Source organism: Citrus sinensis, chromosome 2 (assembly GCF_022201045.2).
Source record: "Citrus sinensis cultivar Valencia sweet orange chromosome 2, DVS_A1.0, whole genome shotgun sequence".
Lineage (NCBI taxonomy): Eukaryota > Viridiplantae > Streptophyta > Magnoliopsida > Sapindales > Rutaceae > Citrus > Citrus sinensis.
Window position 1 is genome coordinate 26456939 of NC_068557.1, and position 12944 is coordinate 26469882.

Sequence of the window (12944 nt, forward strand, 5' to 3'; positions counted from 1 at the left end):
CAAAACCCCGGGCCGGGTCTGGGTATTGCAATGACCGGACCCTGCCCGGATGCAACCGGTCCGGGTCCGGGTCCGGGCTGGGTTTTAATCCGGGTACCCGAAATTTATATTTTTTAATATTTTGTGTATATATATTTTTATTTTTTGGTAATTTTATAAGTTTTAAATTTATTTCAATAAAATTTGACATGAAAATATAAACTTTAAGTGTTTAAAATTTTATATATGTATAATAAATAAGTTAAATAAATATAAATATTTAAAATAATATATATTTTATAATATTTTTTTAATAAAATTCGGGTTCTGGGTTTATCAAGTGATGCCCAATATCAACCCGGCTTCATACCCGGACTGAGTAATACCCGGCCCACAACGCCCGGATACGGTTCAGGTCCGGACCGGGCGGGTATTTTTGCCACCTCTAGCTGAAGAATTCTTAGGGAAACCAAGCATGAGAATTGCACCAAAAATTTCAGCAATATATTTTGACATGTGCCGAGAAAAATCTTAGAATGGTTGATTCTAAGTGGTATACTCTTTATGGTGGAGTATGATAATTCTCTATGTTGAGAATTATGACTATTGGTGAAGACAGTATTTTGTAGTAGTGGCTATGAATTTTGTTTCTTTTTTAATCAAGGTGGAGATTGTTGAAAATTGATTTTAAAAAAAAAGTGTCAAAATGGTGGGTGGTTGAGCAATCAAAGATGGTGGGTGGCTAGCCATTGAACAAGGAAAATGGGTAGGTGCCGCCCATGGAAAGAAGGAAAAAAGGAAGAAAATGAAGTCATAATTTGGCTATAAATAGAGGAGTGCTCATCCTTATTTTTGTATCCAAATCCCAGAGAAGCGATCAAAATTTTGGTGAGAATTGAGAGATAAAAATATTCTTAAGCATGTAGTTATATTGAGGGAGCATTTGGCTCCTCAATATGAGTATTATGAGTTTGCTTTGTTAAGGAATATTTATTGGGATTATGTATTTGGGGCTTGGGTGAGAGAAAATTATTTCTGAGAGTAGTTGTAATAATTTTTCACACAGTGAATATTTTTCTCTGGTTGTCTTGTGACAACGGCCGTGGTTTTTCTCCGGATTTGGAGTTTTCCACGTAAATCTTGTGTTATGTGATTGGTGTATTCTCCATTAAATTTTTTTCTATTAATTTGTTGCTTGATAAATTGCTTGGAGTGATCTTGGGAGGAAGCTCAATTTCCTAACATTTGTCCCTGTAAAATCTTTTAAAAATGGTACTGGAAAACTAACTGAAACACCAAAAACTAATTTGATATACGTTGAAATGTTGAATCATAAAATTGACATACAATTACATGGCCCTTATTAGTGAATAATGAGGAATCGATTTGACCCACCAAATATCTGAAATCATCTAATCCTAGCAATGAGTCCAAACGAAAAACTTCAGCTTCTCTTTGAACTTCATGTTGTTCACGCAAATTCTATCGTAGCCCCAAAGTGTTTATTTATAGATCTATTTATCCTAACAAACTCATATTGAATTGATCATCGGTTTTTTTTCACGCGAAAGTTCTATGGCCAAGGCTTTGGTGTCTTGAGTCATATTCGGTTAATCTGCTTACTGTTGCGTGGTTCTAAATTAGAATTCACGTTGATTTTAAGAATAAATCTACTATGTTAAGATTAATTTATTATAGAGAACACCGAATAAATAGAAACTCAACACTCAATCTTACAAAAAAACCATATTTTTAATAACTTAAATTTAAGACTCTTGCCTAAAATAAAATTACAACTTGAATAAGAATTAAATTAGGAAAAAGGAAAACTAATGAATATATGGTCTAATTTAAATAAGATAATTTTATTTTATTCAAGTTGTAATTTAGGCAATAGTCTTAATTAGATTACCACGTGGTCATCTTCAAGTCAAACCACCAAACCTACGACTTAATAATTTGAATTAATTTGGATGTTTTATAACTGGGAGAAAGACTATACATGCACATGTTCAAATTATTTTAAAAAAACTTAGGCCATGTTTGGTTTGAAAAAAAATGAGGAGAGGAAAAGAGTGGAATGGAGAGGAAGAGAAAAGAAAGGAACGGAGAAGAGTAGTGAAATTAGATTTTATTGTTTGATTTGATATAAAATTTGATAAGGATCAAAATGAATTATAATTTTTTTTAAGACAAATTTATCTTTTACTTTAAAAATTAAACTATTTAAATTAGTAATAATATATATATATATATATATATATATATATATATATATATATATATATATATATATATAATAAAATGGTTGTCCGGTGGCCGGTGGCGAAGGTCCGGTGACTTTCCGGTGAGGTCTGGTGTCTTTCCGGCGAGGTCTGGTGGAGGTCCACCGACTTTCCGGTGAAAGTTTGGCTACATCCGGCGACTTTCCAATGACGTCCGGCGGCGGTCCGGTGACTTTTCGGTGAAGGTCCATTTATAATATTAAATCAATAAAATAAAATTATAAATAATAATTATTAATGGCATTAAACAAGTTTAAAAGTTGAAGGGTAATTTTGAAAACTTTAATTTCTAACATAAGAGGAATTTAAATTCTTCATTATTAGGTGTGGACTTCAAATTCTAAATTATGATGGATATTAAATTTTAATGGAAATTAAATTCTTATATATTTTGTCAAACCAAACAATGGAAATAAAAAGATAATTTAAATTATTTTCCTCTCCTCCATTCTCTTCTTCCAACCAAACACCACCTTAAAGGGAAAAGAGATGAATTTGTCACCAAATAACATGCTTAGTTAATCGACAAGGAAATTAAATAGAGAAGAAGCAGCGTCAAAATTGTAAATTATAAAACCTAATGGAGCGAGGAATTAATAGAGAAGAAGTAGTATCGATGCATAAATGATATACGAGTTCTAAATATCATGAATTTACTAAAACATGCAAATTAAAAATAATATTTTATAATAAAATTCTTCTACTCTAAATAAGGAAAACAAAACAAATGGCATCTAAATCCAATATTTAAAAAAAAAAGAAAAAAAATCCTGAAATCTATAGGAAAAATAGAGAGAACAAATACTTAGAATAACAAAATGACCAGAAAAGAAACAAAATTTCTAGATCAACCACATGTTGTTCTAAGTTTGGTTCATCTTGTCACAAGATTCAAAATGATATATTATATGTCTAAAACGAATACCTGTAGCCCGACTTTTCACATCTGTAAAATACACCACTCATTCTACGTAACCAACCTATATCATATATATGCCTTCAAAACAACATGAGCCGTTGGCTATCTCATTGTAAACTCTTAATACCCCAACACCAATTCCAACTAAAGTTGTGAAAAATAAGAAATTATACAAATTGGGATATCAAGAGTTTACAGCGAGAATAGCCAAACAGCTCAGGATGTTCAAAGCATATATTCATGATCTCCTGCTTCAGCTAATTAATTTTTCAAATGGGTAGCAGGTTTGGAAGGAAAAAAGAAAAGTTTTCGGATGCTGCTGATGAAATATTGAAGTGTGTATGTGTGCATATATATAGAGAGGCAAAAGCTGATGAAGACAGTTAAGAGCTAAATGAGGACATGCAATAAGCTCATTCAATTTTGGACGTGATCCAGCTGGAGCTAGATTTCAAGTGAGTGGTTGTTGAATTCAATGACGACATTATGACTGCTCGTAATTTGTCTTTTCATTTGAATTATTCCGTTGCGTGTGGATTTTATTTGTAAATTTTGAAATAAAACCAGATCTATGAGCTCAGTCAAAATGAACACAAAAAAGTTGAAACAAATGAGCTCATATCATGCAATATTCCAGATTTCTGCAAGCTTCCATTAATGGTGATAACGAATAATATAAGAGTAATGATATAGCCACAAATTCTTGTACAAACTGATGTGACATTAATTCATTGGTTAAATTAAATATCTTTTGGCCCACATGATTTATTTTTATTATTTTGTATTTTCATTCAACCAATGAATTGATGATATATCAATTTGTACAAAATAAATTCATACAAAAATTTGTGACTGTATCATTATTCATAATATAAAGATGGTAGATAACTCAATCGGGCTCGGCTTTTAGAAACCTCAAGTTTCTCAGAAAGCTTTAATATATAAGATTCGTTCAAGATCACTTTAGTTGAGCAATGAACTTCACTTGAAAATGACATCAAATATTACAGAAACCTCTGTGTAGTAGTGCAAATTAAAATTTTTTAAAATTTTTTTCCCACTTTCCAGTTTTGCCTAGTGATTCTAAGTAGTTTATTTAGCTGATCATCAAAATTCAGGAAAAGATGAGGGCTAAAAAATAGATTTAAAATTTACCAATTTCTTACCTCTCTCTCTCTCTCTGCACACACATGTATCACGAATCTATTATAATTTATAAGTAATCCAATTTTTTTTTTTTTAATTATGATACTATCTAAATTTCAATCATATAATATATCTAACACTTAGAAGAAGAACTCACTAAACCACTCATGCGCCGGAGTGCCACCAGACACGCGTCCCATTTATTTATTTATTTTGATAAGACCGTTTATCTCTAAGTAATGATGATATACATGTATGTACAAAATCACGAACAAAAATCAATACACAATTAACTTTTGACATGAGTGTTATTAGATCTTTACTTCTTGGAGCTAAACTAACTTCTGTTCATCTACAAACAAAATCAAATTAAACAAAATAGCAATAAAAACCCAAATGAAGATCAGATTAGCGAATCCCATTACATGGTCCTCTCTCAACCTCAAAAACTAATTTAGAAGCTGAGGCTTTCCATCACAATTATTAAGTCACCACCAGCCCCTTCCACAATTGATGTGGGATAACGCCATCAATCTACGCCTCACACATCGAGTCTTGGGTCAAAAGCATAAATACATATCATATGTTGAAATGTTGGTAAACCTAAGCTCTAATATCAATGTTAGGTGGTTTTGTACCTCTCTCAACCTCAAAAACTAACTTGGGAGGTGAGGCTTTTTATCACACGTATGAAGTCACCACCAATTCCTTTTACAACCGATGTGGGATAATCCCAACAGACCATAGAAAAAATCTAATGGAAATGGATATATACCGTGACCATTAAATAATTTTACTCAATTAAAATATATGTTACATGAGTAATGACGTATGCATTGAAATGAGTACAAAAAAAAAAAGGCAAACAAATACATGCCATAAAAAATTGTCCTGTAATAAAATTTCTTTCTGTTTTGTAATAATTTTTCTGTCTTTCAATGATGGTATACTTATTTTTGTCCACCTATCACTATTGATATCACAACATTTTAACATTGAATGGAAATGCAGATGTTATTATTTTTAATACTGTATCTCTTTCTCTCAATTAAAATATCACACACACACACACATATATAAATGTAATACACAAATAAAATTAAATTCCTTCCCTATCTATATGGGCAAGATTCAATTATCATCTCTTTGTATTATCTTAGAAAATTTACATTTCTCTCCCTTAGTTAATCAATTTCATTTAATGACTATTTCATTATCTCAGCAATATTTTATCGGATCGATGGCTGAATGCTGATCCACATGGAAATGTGCTATATCTTCAAATCCAAAGCACAAGCAATGAAGCAAAAGCTGCTAATTTTAAAATCATTCCAATTAATGCATAGAACAATAATACATACTAGCTAGGGTGTAATTCTAAGTTTCTAATGTTCTTCTAATTTGGCCAAGAAACACATACAAGATGCTCCTAGAAGAACAGTAAAATTTGCTCCAATTTGGAGTCTAATATTACTTAACATTTTAGGATTCATAAAGTCAGCCGCAAGAAGATCCACAAGTGCCATATAAGTCAAGATCCCAGCCGATGCTGAATTGAGAAGGCCTTGCACAATGAGAGCCGTTGGACTACTTTGATCGTAGATTTTTGAAATTCCAATGCCCACTGCAATTCCAGCTGGAGTAGTAAGAGAGAAGAATAGCACCATGATTGAGATGGCCGTGTAATTGAACTTTGCCTGCACTATAAATAATTAATAAATGCCAATTTGTAGTTCACGGTTATATGTGGTGTAAAATCTTGTGACGGGATTTGATAATATCATATTAAACTTAGGAGTGACATGTGTTTTATTATTATTAGCAAACAAATTATATGGGGAGGATTTACTAGAAGTGGGGTATACGGCATCGGTATATACCTGAGAAATGCATCCACCAAGTCCGGTTCCCTCGAAAAACTGATGGAAACTAAGTGCTGCTACCAGAGGCTTTATTGTACTTGCCCTTTCGGAAGCTCCTAAAGATATTCCAATGATCACTGAGTGAATCACAATTCCCAACTCCAAAACCTGTTTAATGCAGCGAATGTATAATTAGCTTATAAGTTCAGTTTGATAATGCTGTAATTTTAAGAATAATTACTGCTAGTTATACTATGCAAACAATCAACTTCATATATAATCAATTAAATATTTAGTAAAATTTATTTTTAAAAGTGATGGAATTTTAAAAAATGATTGTAAAAATATAAATGATTGAGTTAAAGATGAGGTTGAATAAAAATCTATTTAAATATTTATACATGTGTATATAAAATGTTTTTTTATTCTGCACATATAATAATTGAAAATTAAAATAAATATCTTTTGTTATTAATTTAATTTTTTATTTTGTTATCTCAACATAATTGATAATAATAATAATAATAATAATAATAATAATAATAATAATAATAATAATAATAATAATATCTTAAAAGTTAATGATTTTATTTATTAATTAATAAAGATAATTGTAGATTTTTATAATATATATATGAAATTATATTAATTATAAAATTAATTTTCAAAATCAGATTTTGAAAAATTATTATTTTCTTTTTTTTTAAATCTCCTGTAAAATGAAGTGATTTAATAAAAATAATTTTTTTTAAATTATTACCTATCAAAAATTAACTTTTAACTTTTAAAAATCATTTTTAAACTTATCGAAAATAATCCCAATCAGTCACGAAGTCATGCCCCCGGCCGAAACAAATAATTAATTAGACAATAATTGATTCTTTCACTTTAACAGGTGAACTGAAGACAAAAAGAAGACACCATGCCATGTTCCCTACAAACAGTCTCTTCAAGAAGCTATCTTTGTCCTGTTCTTTCTTTTTCTTTTCAGTCACCATGGCCCATGTGCCATACCTTGAGTGAATGATACTCTGATACTACAGTAGTTACTATTATTTTCAAGGACCAATAATAAAATGAATGTTTAGCAGATCATCAAAAAAATTATTTTAATAAACTCAAAGATTGTATTATCAGGAAATTAAGTGCATGCATTTGGTATTAGTAATCCAGAGTTTTTTTTTTTTTGGTACCTGAGAAATGATACGATTTCTTATAAGATCAGATGAATTTGTTGGCTCGGGTACAAAGCTAGAACCATGAACATGGCCTGCATGCACCCCTTGTTGATCATGATCATGATCACTTTCTTCATCTCCATCAAACGGCTGAGCTTTTCTCAACTCAGTCCTCTTATGATACCCGGTGGCGTAAGCTTCCATCATCAGAGTCCCTATAGAAGACATCATCGCGATGAATCCGGTAAAGGGAAACTTGTGCCATGGATTTTCACTAAGGCAAGGACTTGTTAAACTCTCAAAAGCATCAGGAAGTATGTGAATGAATCCGGTTGCCAAGATCACGCCGGCGGCGAATGCCTTGATCAAGAAAAATACGTCTTTATCTGGGCTTAAATATGAGACTTTCTTGACTAAAAATGGGAGAGAGACCCCTGCTGCACTTGCAATGAGAATTGAAACTATTGCAACAAGTTTATATTTGAGTGCCTCAGTTGTTTTATGTTCTTGAGCTTCTGCTTCGTCACATGTGCAAGTTGATGAAGCTGCTGCTGATGTTATTGGTAAAAGAAGAAATAGAGAGATGGTTAACAAAAATTTGTGTGCACAAGATTGGAAATTAATCATATTTGAAGATATATATATATATATATATATATATATATATATATATATATATATATATATATATATATATATAATGATCATAAGCTAATTCAAATCAGTGGAGAATCCTTGAAAAGAAAAGGGACGATTAAAAAGTTGTGATAAACGGAGTATCCTGAAAAACGAATAAAAAACTTTCTTCTGTATATATATGGTGCCACTTTACGAAGTGTAGGAATCAATTAAAGGCCAGCCTTAGCTTGAAGACAACATCATAACTACAAATTAAAGAGAACAAGCTTCTGGCTACATATCGATGGAAAAAGGACCATTGGCAATTAATTAATCAGCCGCAAAATGCTTGCTTAGCATTTATATTCTTGTGTCTCAATGTATAATGCCAAAAGTCCAAACTTAAAATATTCGATTCCATTATCGATGAAATCGTCATTCAACAATATGAAAAATCTAACCACTCGGGCAGTAGCCCGAGTGGCCAGGGCTGCTGCCCTCTAACTTGGAGGGCAGCAGTTCGAACCCCCACAAAAGTATTGTGGGGGTATTTCCTTCTTCAATTAATTTGAGTGAAGGTAGTCTTCTCCCTTACCCATGAGTGAGGAGTAGACATCCCTCGAATATTTGTGAGGGTTAAAATCTGGGCAGAGCTCCATTAGCATTGATGTCAGTTGGTCCCAGTAATAGTCTGATTTGTAAATATCAGTAATAGTCTCATGTATATGAGTTGTAATCTGAGCAATAGTCTCATGTAATCAAAAAAAAAAACAATATGAAAAATCTCTTGGGACCTAATGGGGGATTTTATTACATTTGTGGACACCAAATAAGGATCATGATCTTTATTTGAGCAAATTATATTAATATGACTGGTGGTTAATAAATTAAAAAGAAAAAATAGTTAAATTCTAATCATCCACTAACATTAAAATAAAAATAGCATAAGATATGTAAAAGATCAAGAGTGCTCAGATCAGGAGAGGATCCTTATCCAATTGGCTTTGACTATTTCACTTACTAATTAGATTCTTGAAATGGTCATATATTACTCCCCAAAATTAATTTATGCATATAAATACAATCGTTCTAATTTTACGTCCATTATAGACCACTGGTCAGAATTCCCATTTCTGAATTCTTAAGATTGATTAGTTTAAATATGGATGTATGTATGCGTAACATTCATAGAGCTTGATTAGAGCACGCATGTGAACTCTGTTTGACCAGTGCAGTCCAAGAAAAGATAACAAGTAGTTGATTACTGATTAGGACAAACTCTAATTTTTTTTCCCTTGCTCAATATGAAGGGAACAGTACTGCAATTATCAGAAATGACTTAAAGCATGCATATTGTGTTAATCATCTCCCAATAACCCATGCAAAAGTTTGACGATTTGACTAATGATTCGATTAAAGATGTATTAAAAAGAAGAATTTAGTTATTCAAATAATGAGTCAAAAAATTGTTTTTAAGGAGGAAAAAAAAGGGTCTATGGCACAATTAATGAGTGAATGGGCAACTGTGGTTAAACCAAACTTTAGGTTGGATTCGGTTCGGCTTAAGCTATAGTCTCCAATGGATTGAAAATTAGAGCCCGTTCGACGAGAATCGAAGTTAAAATCCATTTGGATTAGCATTAAAAATATGGGAGATTGTCATTTTTCCCCCTATAGTAATTAACATATACCATTTCTCTCCTTATTGTTTTTATAATGGCCAAAAACTCTCCTGATAGTATAAGTTTACAATATTACCCTTATTTTCAACTAATCTTTTATTTATATTTATTATAAATTAAATAAATCACATGAATAGAAACTAAATAAAAAATTAAGTATTAAAAATAAGAAATATATATTTTGATATGAACAAAAAAATTAATAATAAAATTTTTTTCTTGTACTTATTTATTTTGTGAAAATTTTCTTATAATAAAAATATAAGAAAATTATTATAAAATGATAAAAAAATTATTATAAGAAAACTTGAATGACAAATAAAAATTTATTATAAGATAAATAATAAATATTTTGCCTATACTTTTTACATTTAATTTTAAAATATTACAAAATATTTATTATAAGAAAATGTTCACAAAATAAATAATTACAAGAAAAAAATTTTATTATTAATTTTTTACTCACATCAAAACATATATTTCTTGTTTTTAATACTTAATTTTTTTATGTAGTTTCTATTCATGTGATTTATTTAATTTATAATAAATGCAAATAAAAGAGTAGTTGAAAATAAGGGTAATATTGTAAACTTATGTTGTCATGGAGGGTTTTTGGCCATTATAAAAACAGTAGAGAGGTAATTGGTATATGTTGATTACTGTAGGGGGGGAAAGTGGCAATCCCCCTTAAAAATATACATTGTTTGGGAAGGAAACATGAGGCCAACGATGAAGCACCACGTGTCGATATTTAAAAATTGGCTTACCTCGGGTACCTTGAGTACCCTAGGTACCCCGGCTACCCTAAGTACTCTAGGGATACTCCAGGTACACCATGTAGGGGTATAAAAAGTCTTTGTAAAAATGTCAAGGGATAGGTGGGCCCCGAATCTCAAAAAGATCGATTGAATACGTGTCAAAAAATAAGAAATCGGTAAGGAAATCTCGTGCTACAAAAGAGGAGACAACCGCCTGTCACGCCAGCAAATCAGCCAAAGTTTGATATTATGACAGTTGGGACCACCAGCTTTTCCTACCACGCCTGCAAAATTACAACAGAATTACAGAGGTATGCATGACCACTCCACTACACCTAGCACATGAATACACCTCAAACTTACTCTCCACGCATATTTTTGAAACGCCTAAGCCGCTTGAAAATAAGAATATTCCTGACATGACAGCAGAGAATGCCAATAATATAACGCTAGGTGGCACGGCGACCCGGGGTACACCATATAAATACTCATGTTTAGTTTTTATCAAGTAAGTTAACACACACAACACGAAAAACTAAGGTTTCTTCAACCTCAAAACCTCCATTACTGAGAGCTTGCAAGCTCTCTAACCTGAGATAACCCAACTCTGACTTGAGCGTCGGAGTGTGGTCGCCGGCTACCTCCGGCTCCACCTCTTACCACTTTTCTGGTTGTTTCGCAGGTTTAAGACGATTTTTGCCAGCCCTCCGCACCTGAAGTCAGACCCCCTCTATATCCACCGCCATCGTAATCCTCATTCGCTCCACAAAAAGCCTAAACAACCCGCACGCGTCGAACAAGTGAGGCACCCCACTCCCCGACAAAAATCAAATTTATTGTTCTTAACTTGATTTTGTGATTTTTTATTCATTGACCCAAAATCATCCGCAAACATACATACATACATATATATAGGGTACTGTTTCAATATGGGAGTCTCGAATTGGAACAGTTTTCGGGACAAAACCTAGTGGCTGCACATGGTGGACCCCACCATGTGCAACCCACAAAAAAAAAAAAAAAAAAAAGAAGCCACCAGCGGCCGCTGGATTCCCGGACAATGTTCCAATCCAGGACTCCCGAATTGGATCACTATCCCCCCCCCCACACACACACACTCTCTCTCTCTCTCTCTCTCTCTCTCTCTCTCTCTCTCTCTCACTATCCCCCCCCTGTCAGTTTCATTCCGATGTTGCAGCTTCTAGCCCGATTGTTGTCTCTTCCGTCTCTATTGACTGCTGTTGCTGACTTGCTTCTGATCTATCAAGGTTACTTTTTTTTCTTCTTCGTATAATTATTAATTGTTATTATAAACAACTGATTTTAAATTATTTTTATGGCAATGTGTTGATTTCAAACTGGGCAAATTTGATGGCGGCTGATGATTCAATAATTAGGTTTTTGTAATAGTCTAAATTGTCATTATAATAATATTCATTTTTCTTCTCTAAAACAATTTCCAAGCAACCAAGCAGCAGCGAACAAAAGTGAAATCACAACAATATAAAGAGAAAACAACATAAATATGCTCTTTAATGGTTATTAATTCTAATTTGTTATAAACATTTATTATTTTTTAGACTGAACTTTTCGCTTGATGAATTGGACGGTTGCTTATCTCAAAGAGTAAGAGGGTAAGAAATTGTTTCAACCCGAATTAACTCGAACTGAAATTTGAACCCAAATTACCAAATCGATCTGATCTGAATTTCAAACCTAACCTGATCAAGTTGCAACCCAAACAATCTAAAGCAAAACCTGATTTGCCCATCCCCAGTGCCTACATTAAAAAAGGGTTTAAAAATTTTGGGTTGGGCTTGCATTAATAAGGCGTTTGAAGTGAAAGGAAGAGTAATGATATCTGACCCCGCAATTTCTCTCATTAAGCCTATTTTTCAATTAATCTCACTTATTTCTACAATTATTCTTGTTAAACAAAAAATAATTAATAATAATAATTGAATAAATAAATATAACATAAACCATATCCATCTTCCACCACCACTATCATCACGTCAACCCGTTGCATCATTAGCTCTTAGTCACCGATTGACCCTACAATCAAATTTCCCAACAGCCGCCGACCAAAATCCTTCATTTATTTGAATTGATTTTAGTGATATTGATATGCTAGTACTAAAATCAAAATAATATCAAATGAAAAGAGGTAAAAAAACAATAATCTCATAAATCAAGAAATTATAAATTAATTGGAACGAATGATAAATAATGAAGATACATCAATAAAATGATTGAGATTGTAGTGAATGATAAAGAATAGTGGCTTGAAGTGGTGATAATGGTAGTGGAAAGATGACTAGGGTCTATGGAATTATTTTTATTTTTAATGAGAATAATTTTAGAAATAAATAGAATTAATTGAATAATGAGGGTAATTTTAGAAATCAAAATAATTAATTGAATAATGAGGGCTAGTAAAAAAATTAAGAGGTCAAATATCACCACTCAAAAAGAAAATAGAGACATTTATAAAATGAAGGAGTAGCACTACAGGCA

At 32.0% G+C, this 12944-nt stretch overlaps 1 protein-coding gene across 1 annotated transcript; it reads right to left on the bottom strand.

Annotated features, from left to right (window-relative positions):
- Positions 1-5641: 5641 nt before the first annotated feature.
- LOC102627999 (zinc transporter 5-like) lies at positions 5642-8235 on the bottom strand. The gene is made up of 3 exons (XM_006468492.4): positions 7385-8235; positions 6210-6359; positions 5642-6026 (listed from the first exon to the last, which is right to left on the bottom strand). Exons 1-3 carry the CDS (start codon positions 8075-8077, stop codon positions 5715-5717), a joined length of 1155 nt encoding a protein of 384 aa, XP_006468555.2. The 5' UTR covers positions 8078-8235; the 3' UTR covers positions 5642-5714.
- Positions 8236-12944: the final 4709 nt, after the last annotated feature.